The 17,125-nt window shown below is 49.1% G+C and overlaps 1 protein-coding gene across 3 annotated transcripts in view; it reads left to right on the top strand.

Annotated features, from left to right (window-relative positions):
- Nucleotides 1-13,807, top strand: part of LOC147095478 (guanylate-binding protein 1-like) — a 92,724-nt gene extending 78,917 nt beyond the window's left edge. For 2 of the 3 annotated variants that reach the window (XM_085974620.1, XM_085974619.1), the window contains exons 10-11: nucleotides 980-1,082; nucleotides 2,713-3,912. In XM_085974620.1, the coding sequence (XP_085830746.1) occupies nucleotides 980-1,082; nucleotides 2,713-3,065 (456 nt within the window). In that variant the 3' untranslated portion in view covers nucleotides 3,066-3,912. Of the gene's footprint in view, nucleotides 1-979; nucleotides 1,083-2,712; nucleotides 3,913-11,497 lie in introns of those variants that run through there. The other variant, XM_085974621.1, reaches the window with a different exon arrangement.
- The last annotated feature ends 3,318 nt before the right edge of the window (nucleotides 13,808-17,125 follow it).

The following is a 17,125-nucleotide window of genomic DNA, read 5'->3' as shown; positions in this document are numbered from 1 at the left end:
TGTCAGTGTTTGACAGCTTCACAGAGCTGGCCAACAATGACAATTGATCATATGCTGACGTTCTCTGTAACCGGCTTCCACTTAATTGGCCTGCTGAGCCCGCTGGGCGGGCTTAACATGGTCAATCAAGGAAAATAGCATGGGTTGGCCACAAGTTGATGGAGGCGGGACTAAAACCCGCCCCCATTGACAAAATCGCCCCCATTGTCTTCGGTCCCTGCCACGAACTCCGTTCCCTTTCCACTGATTCCATCCCTCTCCCCGGCAACTGTCTGAGGCTGACCAAGCGTGTTCGCAACCTTGGTGTCATATTTGATCACAAGTTGAGCTTCCGACCACATATCCGCTCCATCACTAGGGACCGCCCATTTCCACCTCCGTAACATCGCCCGTCCCCTCCCTTGCCTCAGCTCATCCACTGCTGAAACCCTCATCCATGCCTTTGTTGCCTCTAGATTTGACTATTCCAACACACACCTTGCTGGCCTCCCACATTCTACCCTACATTAACCTGAGGTCATCCAAAACTCAGCCGCCCATGTCCGAACTCGCACCAAGTCCCGTTCGCCCATCACCCCCTGTGCTTGCTAACCTACACTGGCTCCCAGTTAAGCAATGCCTCGATTTTAAAATTCCCAGCCTTGTTTTCAAGTCCCTCCATGGCCTCGCTCCCTATCTCTGTAATCTCCTCCAGCCCCACAACCCTCCGAGATATCTACGCTCCTCCAATTCTGCCCTCTTGCGCATCCCTGGTTATAATCACTCCACCATTGACGGCCGTGCCTTCAGCTGCCTGGGCCCTAAGCTCCGGAACTCCCTCCTGTGAAGCGCCTTGCGACATTTTAATGCGTTAAAGGCGCTATATCAATATAAGTTGTTGTTGTTGATAGCTTCCGGGCCCCCCGAGTGTCTCCGCTCTCTGGAGTGTTGGAAGGTTGACAGTGCGACGTGCCCTGACTGAATCTTTCCCTCCGTACAGGGGACGGAAGTCCTCGCCCTCTTCCTGCACATGGTGAAGCCTCACGTAGCGCAAGTGCTGAAGGTGGACAGCAGGCTGAACAAAAAGGAGCAGCAAATGTCTGGTGAGAGAAGCGATTCGCAGGCATCGAGGGGATGGTTGGTGGGGGAGTGGGGGGGTGGGGGAGGTGATGTGGGTGGGCCGAGGGCTCGGGGGGCTTTCGAGCTGGTGCACTGGGACACGCCATTCCTGCTCTGTGTGTCTGAGGCTCAGCACCTCAACGGGTGAAATCAGCTAACTCAGCACAGCCTGGGGATGGTACTGAGCACCACAAAGAGCCAGGAACGGCCCAGTTTCCACCTCCAGCCTGTGCGGAGTTAGCTGATCTTACCCGGTGAGGGATTGGGCCGTATAGTGTCTAGAGAAACGTCACACATGCCCAGGGCAGCTCGGGTTAGATACAGAGTAAAGCTCCCTCTACACTGTCCCATCAAACACTCCCAGGGCAGGTACAGCACGGGTTAGATACAGAGTAAAGCTCCCTCTGCACTGTCCCATCAAACACACTTATGGCAGGTATAGCACGGGTTTGATACAGAGTAAAGCTCCACTTACACTGTACTATCAAACACTCCCAGGACAGGTACAGCATGGGTTAGATACAGAGTAAAGCTCCCTCTGCACTGTCTCATCAAACACTCCCAGGGCAGGTACAGCATGGGTTAGATACAGAGTAAAGCTCCCTCTGCACTGTCCCATCAAACACACTTATGGCAGGTATAGCACGGGTTTGATACAGAGTAAAGCTCCCTCTACACTGTCCCATCAAGCACTCCCAGGGCAGGTACAGCACGGGTTAGATACAGAGTAAAGCTCCCTCTGCACTGTCCCATCAAACACAGTTATGGCAGGTATAGCACGGGTTTGATACAGAGTAAAGCTCCACTTACACTGTACTATCAAACACTCCCAGGACAGGTACAGCATGGGTTAGATACAGAGTAAAGCTCCCTCTGCACTGTCTCATCAAACACTCCCAGGGCAGGTACAGCACGGGTTAGATACAGAGTAAAGCTCCCTCTGCACTGTCCCATCAAACACACTTATGGCAGGTATAGCACGGGTTTGATACAGAGTAAAGCTCCACTTACACTGTACTATCAAACACTCCCAGGACAGGTACAGCATGGGTTAGATACAGAGTAAAGCTCTCTCTCACTGTCCCCATCATACACTCCCAGGGCAAATACAGCACGGGTTAGATGCAGAGGAAAACTCCCTCAACACTGTCCCATCAAACACTCCCAGGGCAGGTACAGCACTGGTTAAATACAGAGTAAAGCTCCCTCTATAGTGTCCCGTCAAACACTCCCAGGACAGGTACCGCACGGGTTAGATGCAGAGTAAAGCTCCCTCTACAACATTCCCATCAAACATTCGCAGGGCAGGTACAGTACGGGTTAGATACAGAGTAAAGCTCCCTCTACACTGTCCCATCAAACACTCCCAGGGCAGGTACAGTACGGGTTAGATACAGAGTAAAGCTCCGTCTACACTGTCCCATCATACACTCCCAGGGCAGGTACAGCACGGGTTAGATACAGAGTAAAGCTCCCTCTACACTGGCCCATCAAACACTCCCAGGGCATGTACAGCACGGGTTAGATACAGAGTAAAGCTCTCTCTACAGTGTCCGAGGTGTGAAGATATCAGGTGTAACTATTTTGTGATGCATTTTTTAATCGTTATCCAAGCTTTGAATGAACAGCTCTTGAAGGCGGAGCAGGAGAGACAATCCAGGGAAGAGCGGAGAAAGGAGGAGGAGCGCGTCAGGACTGAGGAGCTAGTGAGACAGATGAAGGAAAAGTTTGAGGAAGAGAAGGCGAAGAATTTGCTGGAGCATGAGGAGGCCATGAAGAGAAAGCAGGCGGAGAGGGAAAAGTACTCGTCTGAGAATCGTGAAAAGGAGGAGAAGAAGACGCATGACGACTATGAATACCTCAGGAGAGAGCAGGAAAGGATAAGAAATCGCGGTTTCTGGGACTATATGCACGACTATTTCGGATGGGTGATGAGCGGAATTTCCTACTTGGTAACAATGTTTTAACAGTTCTGAATCTCGAACTGATCTTCCCTTGACAGACTGTCTCACAATGTAACGAGAATCGGTCGACGTAACTAAGATGTCTGTTCTAGTCGCTACAGTTAGTCCGTCTGTTCTTTGATCCCAACGGCCAGCTCTTGACCATTTTAATATATAGGAAAACATTGTTCCCAAACAGAGCAGGAAAGGCCCAGGCTCCATCCCCGGCCTGTGCCGAGTTAGCCTGATCTCACCCGGAGTGGGACTGAGTCACACACACACACAGAGCAGGAAAGGTCCAGGCTCCATCCCCGGCCTGTGCTGAATTAGCCTGCTCTCACCTGGTGTGGTACTGAGTCACACACACACACACACACACACACACACAGAGCAGGAAAGGCCCAGGCTCCATCCCCAGCCTGTGCTGAATTAGCCTGCTCTCACCCGGTGTGGGACTGAGCCTCACACACACACACACACACACACACAGAGCAGGAAAGGCCCAGGCTCCATCCCCGGCCTGTGCTGAGTTAGCCTGATCTCACCCGGTGTGGGACTGAGCCCCACACACACACACAGAGCAGGAAAGGTCCAGGCTCCATCCCCAGCCTGTGCTGAATTAGCCTGCTCTCACCCGGTGTGGGACTGAGCCCCAAACACACACACACAGAGCAGGAAAGGTCCAGGCTCCATCCCCGGCCTGTGCTGAGTCACTTTCCATGACAGTTATATATCAAAATATTACTTTGTGAAGCCCTGCAAAGATGAAGTGAATGGAGAAGCTGAGCGGATTTTGACAAATGGAGAGCTTTGTTCATGGTCGCTGTCCCTGTGAATGAGGAAATAAAGAGGTCAATAAATGTGATTGTGGCGTCTGTTTGATTCCTTGCGCCTCCGGACATTGTGGGACAATTTATTAAGAGTATTGTTGTTGGTTCTTTGTTGAGGTTTGATGGTTTGTGGTTTGGGATGTCCGCTGTGACTCAGTGGGTCGCACACTCGCCTTGAGAGTCAGAAGTTTGTGGGTTTCAAGCCCCACTCCAGAGATTTGAGCACATAAATCTAGGCTGACACTCCAGTGCAGTGCTGAGGACGCGCTGCACTGTCGGAGGTGCCGTCGTTCGGATGAGACATTAAAACCGAGGCCCTGTCTGCCCTCTCAGGTGGATGGAAAAGATCCCACGGCCACTATTTCGAAGAAGAGAAAGGGAGTTCTCCCTGGTGGCCTGGCCAATATTTATCGCTCAAAATCGGATTATCTGGTCATTATCACATTGCTGTTTGTGGCATCTTGCTGTGCGCAAATTGTCTGCCGGGCTTCCCACATATCAACAGTGACTACACTTCAAAATGTACTTCATTGGCTGTAAAGCGCTTTGGGACGTCCGGTGGTTGTGAAAGGCGCTATATAAATGCATGTGTTTCTTTTTACTGAGCCCGTTTGGGTAGAGTGTACAGGGACTGTGGGAGGAGATTAATTGGGTGGGTAGAGTTCATAATAGAGTGTATCTAACCCGTGCTGTACCTGCCCTGGGAGTGTTTGATGAGACAGTGTAGAGTGAGCATTACTCTGTATCTAACCTGTGCTGTTCCTGCCCTGGGAGTGTTTGATGGGACAGTGTAGAGGGAGCTTTACTCTGTATTTAACCCGTGCTGTTCCTGCCCTGGGAGTGTTTGATGGGACAGTGTAGAGGGAGCTTTACTCTGTATTTAACCAGTGCTGTACCTGCCCTGGGAGTGTTTGATGGGACAGTGTAGAGGGAGCTTTACTCTGTATCTAACCCGTGCTGTACCTGCCCTGGGAGTGTTTGATGGGACAGTGTAGAGGGAACTCGACTCTGTATCTAACCCATGCTTTACCTGCCCTGGGAGTGTTTGATGGGACAGTGTAGAGGGAGCTTTACTCTGTATCTAACCCGTGCTGTGCCTGCCCTGGGAGAGTTTGATGGGACAGTGTAGAGGAAGCTTTACTCTGTATCTAACCCGTGCTGTACCTGCCCTGGGAGTGTTTGATGGGACAGTGCAGAGGGAGCTTTACTCTGTATCTAACCCGTGCTGTGCCTGCCCTGGGAGTGTTTGATGGGACAGTGTAGAGTGAGCTTTACTCTGTATCTAACCCATGCTTTACCTGTCCTGGGAGTGTTTGATGGGACAGTGTAGAGGGAGCTTTACTCTGTATCTAACCCGTGGTGTACCTGCCCTGGGAGTGTTTGATGGGACAGTGTAGAGGGAGCTTTACTCTGTATCTAACCCATGCTTTACCTGCCCTGGGAGTGTTTGATGGGACAGTGTAGAGGGAGCTTTACTCTGTATCTAACCCATGCTGCACCTGCCCCGGGAGTGTTTGATGGGGACAGTGTAGAGGGAGCTTTACTCTGTATCTAACCCGTGCTGTACCTGCCCTGGGAGTGTTTGATGGGACAGTGTAGAGGGAGCTCTACTCTGTATCTAACCCATGCTGTTCCTGCCCTGGGAGTGTTTGATGGGACAGTGTAGAGGGAGCTTTACTCTGTATCTAACCTGTGCTGTACGTGCTCTGGGAGTGTTTGATGGGGACAGTGTAGAGGGAGCTTTAATCTGTATCTAACCCCTGCTGTACCTGCCCTGGGAATGTTTGACGGGACAGTGTAGAGGGAGTTTTACTCTGTATCTAACCCCTGCTGTACCTGCCCTGGTAGCTTTTGATGGGACACTGTAGAGGGAGCTTTACTCTGTATCTAACCTGTGCTGTACCTGCCCTGGGAGTGTTTGATGGGACAGTGTAGAGGTAGCTTTACTCTGTATCTAACCCGTGCTGTGCCTGCCCTGGGAGAGTTTGATGGGAAAGTGTAGAGGGAGCTTTACTCTGTATCTAACCCGTGCTGTACTTGCCCTGGGAGTGTTTGATGGGACAGTGTAGAGGGAGCTTTACTCTGTATCTAACCCGTGCTGTGCCTGCCCTGGGAGTGTTTGATGGGACAGTTTAGAGGGAGCTTTACTCTGTATCTAACCCATGCTTTACCTGCCCTGGGAGTGTTTGATGGGACAGTGTAGAGGGAGCTTTACTCTGTATCTAACCCGTGCTGTGCCTGCCCTGGGAGTGTTTGATGGGACAGTGTAAAGGGAGCATTACTCTGTATCTAACCCGTGCTGTACCTGCCCTGGGAGTGTTTGATGGGACAGTGTAGAGGGAGCTTTACTCTGTATCTAACCCATGCTTTACCTGCCCTGGGAGTGTTTGATGGGACAGTGTAGAGGGAGCTTTACTCTGTATCTAACCCATGCTGTACCTGCCCCGGGAGTGTTTGATGGGGACAGTGTAGAGGGAGCTTTACGCTGTATCTAACCCGTGCTGTACCTGCCCTGGGAGTGTTTGATGGGACAGTGTAGAGGGAGCTTCACTCTGTATCTAACACGTGCTGTACCTGCCTTGGGAGTGTTTGATGGGACAGTGTAGAGGGAGCTTTACTCTGTATCTAACCCGTGCTGTTCCTACCCTGGGAGTGTTTGATGGGACAGTGTAGAGGGAGCTTTACTCTGTGCCAAACCCGTGCTGTACCTGCCCTGGGAGTGTTTGATGGGACAGTGTAGAGGGAGCTTTACTCTGTATCTAACCCATGCTGCACCTGCCCTGGGAGTGATTGATGGGACAGTGTAGAGGGAGCTTTACTCTGTATCTAACCCGTGCTGTACCTGCCCTGGGAGTGTGTGATGGGACAGTGTAGAGGGAGCTTTACTCTGTATCTAACCCGTGCTGTACCTGCCCTTGGAGTGTTTGATCGGGCAGTGTAGAGGGAGCTTTACTCTGTATCTAACCCGTGCTGTACCTGCCCTGGGAGTGTTTGATGGGACAGTGTAGAGTGAGCTTATCTCTGTATCTAACCCGTGCTGTACCTGCCCTGGGAGTGTTTGATGGGACAGTGTAGAGGGAGCTTTAATCTGTATCTAACCCGTGCTGTACCTGCCCTGGGAGTGTTTGATGGGACAGTGTAGAGGGAGCTTTACTCTGTATCTAACCCGTGGTGTACCTGCCCTGGGTGTGTTTGATGGGACAGTGTAGAGTGAGCTTATCTCTGTATCTAACCCGTGCTGTACCTGCCCTGGGAGTGTTTGATGGGACAGTGTAGAGGGAGCTTTACTCTGTATCTAACCCGTGCTGTACCTGCCCTGGGAGTGTTTGATGGGGCAGTGTAGAGGGAGCTTTACTCTGTATCTAACCTGTGGTGTACCTGCCCTGGGAGTGTTTGATGGCGCAGTGTAGAGGGAGCTTTACTCTGTATCTAACCCGTGGTGTACCTGCCCTGGGAGTGTTTGATGGGACAGTGTAGAGGGAGCTTTACTCTGTATCTAACCCGTGGTGTACCTGCCCTGGGAGTGTTTGATGGGACAGTGTAGAGGGAGCTTTACTCTGTATCTAACCCGTGCTGTACCTGCCCTGGGAGTGTTTGATGGGACAGTGTAGAGGGAGCTTTACTCTGTATCTAACCCGTGCTGTACCTGCCCTGGGAGTGTTTGATGGGACAGTGTAGAGGGAGCTTTACTCTGTATCTAACCCGTGCTGTACCTGCCCTGGGAGTGTTTGATGGGACAGTGTAGAGGGAGCTTTACTCTGTATCTAACCTGTGCTGTACCTGCCCTGGGAGTGTTTGATGGGACAGTGTAGAGGGAGCTTTACTCTGTATCTAACCCGTGCTGTACCTGCCCTGGGAGTGTTTGATGGGACAGTGTAGAGGGAGCTTTACTCTGTATCTAACCCATGCTGTACCTGCCCTGGGAGTGTTTGATGGGACAGTGTAGAGGGAGCTTTACTCTGTATCTAACCTGTGCTGTACCTGCCCTGGGAGTGTTTGATGGGACAGTGGAGAGGGAGCTTTACTCTGTACCTAACCTGTGCTGTACCTGCCCTGGGAGTGTTTGATGGGACAGTGTAGAGGGAGCTTTACTCTGTATCTAACCCGTGCTGTACTGCCCTGGGAGTGTTTGATGAGACAGTGTAGAGGGAGCTTTACTCTGTATCTAACCCGTGCTGTACTGCCCTGGGAGTGTTTGATGAGACAGTGTAGAGGGAGCTTTACTCTGTATCTAACCCGTGCTGTAGCTGCCCTGGGAGTGTTTGATGAGACAGTGTAGAGGGAGCTTTACTCTGTATCTAACCCGTGCTGTACCTGCCCTGGGAGTGTTTGATGAGACAGTGTAGAGGAGCTTTACTCTGTATCTAACCCGTGCTGTACCTGCCCTGGGAGTGTTTGATGAGACAGTGTAGAGGGAGCTTTACTCTGTATCTAACCCATGGTGTACCTGCCCTGGGAGTGTTTGATGGGACAGTGTAGAGGGAGCTTTACTCTGTATCTAACCCATGCTGTGCCTGCCCTGGGAGAGTTTGATGGGACAGTGTAGAGGGAGCTTTACTCTGTATCTAACCCATGCTTTACCTGCCCTGGGAATGTTTGATGGGACAGTGTAGAGGGAGCTTTACTCTGTATCTAACCCATGCTGTACCTGCCCCGGGAGTGTTTCATGGGGACAGTGTAGAGGGAGCTTTACTCTGTATCTAACCCGTGCTGTCCCTGCCCTGGGACTGTTTGATGGGACAGTGTAGAGGGAGCTTTACTCTGTATCTAACCCGTGCTGTACCTGCCCTGGGAGTGTTTGATGGGACAGTGTAGAGGGAGCTTTACTCTGTATCTAACCCGTGCTGTTCCTACCCTGGGAGTGTTTGATGGGACAGTGTAGAGGGAGCTTTACTCTGTGCCAAACCCGTGCTGTACCTGCCCTGGGAGTGTTTGATGGGACAGTGTAGAGGGAGCTTTACTCTGTATCTAACCCATGCTGCACCTGCCCTGGGAGTGATTGATGGGACAGTGTAGAGGGAGCTTTACTCTGTATCTAACCCCTGCTGTACCTGCCCTGGGAGTGTGTGATGGGACAGTGTAGAGGGAGCTTTACTCTGTATCTAACCCGTGCTGTACCTGCCCTTGGAGTGTTTGATCGGGCAGTGTAGAGGGAGCTTTACTCTGTATCTAACCCGTGCTGTACCTGCCCTGGGAGTGTTTGATGGGACAGTGTAGAGTGAGCTTATCTCTGTATCTAACCCGTGCTGTACCTGCCCTGGGAGTGTTTGATGGGACAGTTTAGAGGGAGCTTTACTCTGTATCTAACCCGTGCTGTACCTGCCCTGGGAGTGTTTGATGGGACAGTGTAGAGGGAGCTTTACTCTGTATCTAACCCGTGGTGTACCTGCCCTGGGAGTGTTTGATGGGACAGTGTAGAGGGAGCTTTACTCTGTATCTAACCCGTGCTGTACCTGCCCTGGGAGTGTTTGATGGGACAGTGTAGAGGGAGCTTTACTCTGTATCTAACCCGTGCTGTACCTGCCCTGGGAGTGTTTGATGGGAAAGTGTAGAGGGAGCTTTACTCTGTATCTAACCCGTGCTGTACCTGCCCTGAAAGTGTTTGATGGGACAGTGTAGACGGAGCTTTACTCTGTATCTAACCCGTGGTGTACCTGCCCTGGGAGTGTTTGATGGGACAGTGTAGAGGGAGCTTTACTCTGTATCTAACCCGTGGTGTACCTGCTCTGGGAGTGTTTGATGGGACAGTGTAGAGGGAGCTTTACTCTGTATCTAACCCGTGCTGTACCTGCCCTTGGAGTGTTTGATGAGACAGTGTAGAGGGAGCTTTGCTCTGTATCTAACCCGTGCTGTACCTGCCCTGAAAGTGTTTGATGGGACAGTGTAGAGGGAGCTTTACTCTGTATCTAACCCGTGCTGTACCTGCCCTTGGAGTGTTTGATGGGACAGTGTAGAGGGAGCTTGACTCTGTATCTAACCCGTGCTGTACCTGCCCTGGGAGTGTTTGATGGGACAGTGTAGAGGGAGCTTTACTCTGTATCCAACCCGTGCTGTACCTGCCCTGGGAGTGTTTGATGGGACAGTGTAGAGGGAGCTTTACTCTGTATCTAACCCGTGCTGTACCTGCCCTGGGAGTGTTTGATGGGACAGTGTAGAGGGAGCTTTACTCTGTATCTAACCCGTGCTGTACTGCCCTGGGAGTGTTTGATGAGACAGTGTAGAGGGAGCTTTACTCTGTATCTAACCCGTGCTGTACCTGCCCTGGGAGTGTTTGATGGGACAGTGTAGAGGGAGCTTTACTTTGTATCTAACCCATGGTGTACCTGCCCTGGGAGTGTTTGATGGGACAGTGTAGAGGGAGCTTTACTCTGTATCTAACCCGTGCTGTACCTGCCCTGGGAGTGTTTGATGGGACAGTGTAGAGGGAGCTTTACTCTGTATCTAACCCGTGCTGTACCTGCCCTGGGAGTGTTTGATGGGACAGTGTAGAGGGAGATTTACTCTGTATCTAACCCATGGTGTACCTGCCCTGGGAGTGTTTGATGAGACAGTGTCGAGGGAGCTTTACTCTGTATCTAACCCGTTCTGTACCTGCCCTGGGAGTGTTTGATGAGACAGTGTAGAGGGAGCTTTACTCTGTATCTAACCCGTGCTGTACCTGCCCTGGGAGTGTTTGATGGGACAGTGTAGAGGGAGCTTTACTCTGTATCTAACCCGTGCTGTACCTGCCCTGGGAGTGTTTGATGGGACAGTGTAGAGGGAGCTTTACTCTGTATCTAACCCGTGCTGTACCTGCCCTGGGAGTGTTTGATGGGACAGTGTAGAGGGAGCTTTACTCTGTATCTAACCCGTGCTGTACCTGCCCTGGGAGTGTTTGATGGGACAGTGTAGAGAGAGCTTTACTCTGTAACTAACCTGTGCTGTACCTGCCCCGGGAGTGTTTGATGGGACAGTGTAGAGGGAGCTTTACTCTGTATCTAAGCCGTGCTGTACCTGCCCTGGGAGTGTTTGATGGGACAGTGTAGAGGGAGCTTTACTCTGTATCTAAGCCGTGCTGTACCTGCCCTGGGAGTGTTTGATGGGACAGTGTAGAGGGAGCTTTACTCTGTATCTAACCCGTGCTGTACCTGCCCTGGGAGTGTTTAATGGGACAGTGTAGAGGGAGCTTTACTCTGTATCTAACCCGTGCTGTACCTGCCCTGGGAGTGTTTGATGGGACAGTGTAGAGGGAGCTTTACTCTGTATCTAACCCATGCTGTACCTGCCCTGGGAGTGTTTGATGGGACAGTGTAGAGGGAGATTTTTTCTTTTCGTACTGTAGATGCCCCTTAAAGTTCAATGTGCATTGGGGCTAGATTGCGATCTGCCTCGTGTCCCCCACATGTGTGGATATCCTGCCGACAGCCAGTCTCTAGTCCCTGACTTGCGGAATGGGAAGTTGGGCGGCCTTGGTGAGGAATTGCACCCAGTGGGTGTCAGCACCTTGTGAAGGAGAGGGGGCTGGTGGGGTGGAGGGGTGTGGGCCTGCGGTAGGGGGAGAAGGTAACACATCCGGGGGGAGGTGGGGGGAGGAAAGTTTTGAAGTAAATCTTGTTGATTTTTTTCTTTTAAATATCCTTATGAAAGTTCTGAGAAAGAAGGTGATTCAAATATCTGCGGCAATACCAAACCCGGAGGAAGAGTGAAGGAAAGAGAGTTAGACAGAATGAAGGAAGGAGAAAAAGAAGGAACGAAAGAAAGGAAGGAGTTGAAGGTACTCTCTGCCGCAATACCGATCCCGGAGGAAGAGTGAAGGAAAGAACTAAGAAGAGAGAGAATTAAGGAAGAGAGAAAGAAAGAAGGAAAGGAACAAAAGAGAGAAAGAATCATAGAAATTTACGGCACAGAAGGAGGCCATTCGGCCCATCGTGTCCATGCCGGCCGACAAAGAGCGATCCAGCCTAATCCCACTTTCCAGCTCTTGGTCCGTAGCCCTGTAGGTTGCGGCACTTCAAGTGAATATCCAAGTACTTTTTAAATGTGATGAGGGTTTCTGCCTCTATCACCCTTTCAGGCAGTGAGTTCCAGACCCCCACCACCCTCTGGGTGAAAAAAATTCTCCTCAAATCCCCTCTAACCTTACGACCAGTTAATTTAAATCTATGCCCCCTGGTTATTGACCCTTCTGCTAAGGGAAATAGATCCTTCCTATCCACTCTATCTAGGCCCCTCATCATTTTATACTCCTCAATCAAGTCTCCCCTCAGCCTCCTCAGTTGCAAAGAAAACAACCCCAGCCTATCCAATCTTTCCTCGTAGCTAAAATTCTCCAGTCCCAGGCAACATCTTTGTAAATCGGCTCTGTACCCTCTCTAGTGTCATCACATCTTTCCTGTAATGTGGTGACCAGAACTGTACACACTACTCTCGCTGCGGCCTAACTAGTGTTTTATACAGTTCAAGCATAACCTCCCTGCTCTTATACTCTATGCCTCAGCTAATGAAGGCAAGTATCCTGTATGCCTTCTTAACCACCTTATCTACCTGTCCTGCAACCTTCAGAGGTCTGTCGACATGCATTCCAAGGTCCATCTGATCTTCTGCACTTCTCAGTGTCCCATCATTTATTGTGTATTCCCTTGCCCTGTTTGCCCTCCCCAAATGCCCAAATCACCTCTCACTTCTCCAGATTGAATTCCATTTGCCACTGATCTGCCCACCTGACTAGTCCATTGATATCTTCTTGCAGTCTGCAGCTTTCTTCTTCATTATCAACCACACGGACAATTTTTGTATCACCTGCAAACTTCTTAATCATGCCCCCTACATTGAAGTCTAAATCATTGATGTATACCACAAAAAGTAAGGGACACAGTACTGAGCCCTGCGGAACCCCACTGGAAACAGCCTTCCAGTCACAAAAACACCCTACTGAAGGGATAATTACTAGTCCTAGCCCTTTTCGGGCTACCCCAGATCAGTCGTATTCCCCAGACGTTCACCTTCAACTAAAGTTAGAGATAGCCGAATTCTATAAGATGCTTAATTGGCTCTAAAGGCTCAGGCTATCTCTCTCTAAAGGAAAGGAATGACGTGAAAATGTTACCGTCTTCCAGATAGCACTTTTAATAAGTTTAACTAGACTATAACCTTCCGGGTATTATGAGGATCCGGAAAACCCCCCAGAATTCTGCAACTCCTCACAAAAGAGTGTACAGAAATTGAGTTCACGAGTTTGATACAGAAATACTATTTGAGACAATTTTAAAAATATATAGAATTATTTAAGAGCCGACATACAGTTAACAGCTTGTGAGTCAATCGCGACTTTAACAGTTCAAAATACAAATAGATTACATTTCTTATTCTCAGAGATCCTTATTCTCAAATCTTAACTTTGTACATTTTTACATTTCTTATTTTTCTAATCCAGAATATCCACCAAAATCAAATAAGAGTACATTTTTGATCCCTGAGACTCAAAGAGTTAAAAACTTACAGAGACTGCCTATGAAGTTAAGAATCGCTTGCCCCTTCCCGCGACTTCTGACATTCCATCTGAAAAGCTCTATTTTTATACCTTTTTTTAGTGGTTTATCCTTTGAAGTTTTCTGCTGATGTAAGCTAATTATCTCTAGTCATTCTTTCTGTTGACTTTTTTCTATCTTACTGTCAATTTAGCTGCTGCATGCATAATTATGTCTCTACCTTCAAATTTGATCATAAAAAATGGTTATGTCCGATGTATCTCTTTGATGCCATTCTTATCAAAGTCTCCTGTATGTATCTTTTTACATTTAGAACACCTTAACTGGTTGTATTACAGACGCCTGTCTCCTAACTTCCATTTTCAACACAAACACAATGTGATTGCTTGGTGTCATCTATTGATATCATATTTTTAAAGTGTTCTGTAGGTATCTTTTATAACATGTAAATTAAAAACACTTCATCTAGGGTGTTCTTTGCATTTCTTAGCTACTATCGTGTTTCCTGTTTCATTTGATGTTAGTTTTACAAAGGCATATGGGCCTATAAATTCGGTGATGCCCCGCCAGCACGTTTGCGCTGGAAATTTAGCGCCCGCCGCCGAGCCAGTTGTGCCCGCCCCAAATTCACTTTCAGCACCCCAAAGCGGAAGCGGGCACTGGTACAGGGTGTGCCCGCCCCGCTTGGGGCGCTGAAAGTGAATTTCAATGCTGCCGGTCCCGCTGCACCACCCGATGCGGAGCGGCAGGCTGCTGTACTGCAGGCCTCCCCCTTCTCTTAAGGGGGAGGTGCCTGCAACGGCCGGAGCCCCGTTGAAAGTGCCAGCAAAAGAGCCCGGCACAACGGCGAAGTGCCGGGCTCCACGGAAATCAGCCGGCAATGCCGCGGAGGGGGGGGGGGTGGAGGAGGCCGGGGAAGGAGGTGCGGGCAGGCGGCCGCCGAAAAAGCGGCCGGCCGCACCTCCGCTTTAAATAGCGCCTCTAAGGCTGCAGCACGGCCAGGTTTTCAAAACGTTGTTAGCGGCTGCCAGGGAAGAGGTGGCCGCTACTGAAGATGGGGATCGGCGTGGTTTTGGGTGGTACCGGGGCGCTGCGCACACCGATGATGTCATCGGTGCCGGCGCAGCGCTACCGGCTTATGCCGATTTAAAGGCCCACCTAATTTCAGCGGCGACGCAACTTCCGGCGCAACCCACTCTTGCGCCCCTAAATGGGCGCAAACCCAAGGGAATTTCTAGGCCATGGTTTTTTAATGTTCTGTGTTCCTGTTCGAAGTGTTAGTTTTTAACACTTTAAACTGGGTGTAGCTATTGTGTTGGTTCCAATGTTCAGACATAGAGGTACCTCCAGCCTGCTGTTTTAGCAGGGCTATCGTCTTAGTATTAACAATCAATTCCTATTTCAAAAGCTTGTGTGGTATTTACAACTTTTGTGTTAACACTTCATCTTATCTCAGAAGCCTGTATTTCTGTTTACAGCTTGTGTCATTGAGGCTTTTTAGATTTTTAAACCCAGTTTATCATATATTAATAAAGTCAGAATTCTGTTCACAAGATGGTGTATTTTTCTGAAATATGGCTTTTCCTTTACACTACAACCATTACCCTATGTTTCTTGCCTCTGAGCCAATTTTGGATCAAACTTGTCACTTTGCCTTGGATCCCATGGGCTTTAGATTTTGTGATCAGTCTGCCATGTGGGACCTTATCAAAAGCCTTGTTAAATTCCACATAGACTACATCAAATTTACTACCCTCATCGACCCTCCTTGTTACCTTCTCAAAAAATTCAATCAAGTTAGTCAGACAGAACTTTCCCTTAACAAATCCATGCTGACTGTCCCTGATTAATCCATGTCTTTCTAAATAAGATTTATCCTGTCCCTCAGAATTTTTTCCAACAATTTGCCCACCACCGAGGTTAGGCTGACTGGCCTGTAATTACTCGGTCTATCCCTTTCTCCCTTTTTAAACAACGGTACCATGTTAGCAGTCCCCCAGTCCTCTGGCACCACACCTGTAGCCAGAGAGGATTGGAAAACGATGATCAGAGCCTCTGCTATTTCATCTCTTACTTCTCTTAACAGTCTGGGATACATTTCATCCGGGCCTGGGGATTTATCCACTTTCAAAGCAGCTAAACCCCTTAATATTTCGTCTTTCAACATGTTTATTTCATCCAATATTTCACACTCCCCCTCCATGATTGCAATGTCTGCATTGTCTCTCTCTTTTTGTGAAAACAGACGCAAAGTATTCATTAAGAACAATACCCATGTCTTCCGCCTTCACACACAGGTTACCTTTATGGTCCCTAATAGGCCCTACTCTTACTTTAGTTATCCTCTTGCTCTTAATGTATTTATAAAACTTCTTTGGGTTTTCCTTGATTTTACTTGCCAATATTTTTTCATGCCCTCTCTTTGCTTCCCTAGTTTCCTTTTTAATTTCACCCCTGCACTTTCTATACTCCTCTTGGCTTTCTGCAGAATTGAGTCCTCGGTATCTGTCATAAGCTTCCCTTTTTTTCCTTTATCCTACCCTGTATGCCCAGGGAGTTCTTTCGAAGAAAGAAGGAAGGAAAGAGAGCAAGAAAGGAAGAAAAAATTAAAGAAAGAAAGAAGGATTGAGAGAAGGATATAGAGATAGAAAGAGCGAATGAAAGAGAGAAGGAAAACAGAGAATGAGAGAAAGAAAGAAAGAAAGGAGGAAAATAAAGAACTTGCTCCTTCCACAACCTCAAAACGACCCAAGTGCTTCACAGCCAATGTTTGAGGAAAGGGTTAAACAGACTGTCAGCCATGGCTTAATCGGTCCCATGCTCTCATCCAGAGACTCGAGCCCCATAATCCAGGTTGACACTCCCCGGTTGCCGATACTGAGCGAGCGCTGCACCGGCGGAGGTGCCGTCTTTCGCGATGAGATGTTAAATCCGAAGGCCCTGTCTGCCCTCTCGGCCACTATTGGAAGAAGAGCAGGGGTGGGGGGGGGGGGGAGTTCTCCCCCCAGGGCCCTGGAGCCTATATCTATCCCTCAACCAACATCACTAAAAACACCGATTATCTGGTCGTGATCACAGCGCTGTTTGTGAGCGCTTGCTGTGAGCAAATTGGCTGCCGCGTTTCCTACATTGCAACAGTGACCGCACTTCAACAAGTACTTCATTGGCTGTGAAGCACTTTGGGATGTCCTGAGGTCGTGAAAGGCGCTATAGAAATGCAAGTTCTTTCTTTCAATCTTTTTATTGCTTTGTATCTTTGATATAATTATGTAACGTAAAATTGTGTTTACTTCGATTCCCAACCAAACCAAACTCTTTTCTCTAAAAAAGAGAAGGCTGAGGGGTGACCTGATCGAGGTCTTTAAAATTATGAAGGGATTCGTTAGGGTAGATGTAGAGAAGATGTTTCCACTTGTCGGGGTGACCAGAACTAGGGGCCATCAATATAAGATAGTCACTAATAAACCCAATAGGGAATTCAGGAGAAACTTCTTTACCCAGAGAGTGGTGAGAATGTGGAACTCGCTACCACATTGAGGCGAATGGTGTAGATGTATTTAAGGGGAAGCTAGATAAACACATGAGGGAGAAAGGAATAGAAGGTTATGGCGATTGGGTGTGATGAAGAGGGGCGGGAGGAGGCTCGTGTGGAGCACAAACACCGGCATGGACCAGTTGGGCTGAATGGCCTGTTTCTGTAATCAGGTGTTGCAAGTGCTGCCTTTTAAGTGTTTGTTAAAGAATTATTCCTCGTTCTGCAGGCTCAATAAACCTGTGACAACTGATT

The sequence above is a fragment of the Somniosus microcephalus genome, unplaced genomic scaffold (assembly GCF_052327205.1).
Source record: "Somniosus microcephalus isolate GS21.2 unplaced genomic scaffold, FLI_Smic_1.0 unresolved_chr1, whole genome shotgun sequence".
Taxonomy (NCBI): Eukaryota; Metazoa; Chordata; class Chondrichthyes; order Squaliformes; family Somniosidae; genus Somniosus; species Somniosus microcephalus.
Note: the sequence above shows the minus strand (reverse complement) of the source record. Positions and strands in the feature narration are given on the sequence as shown.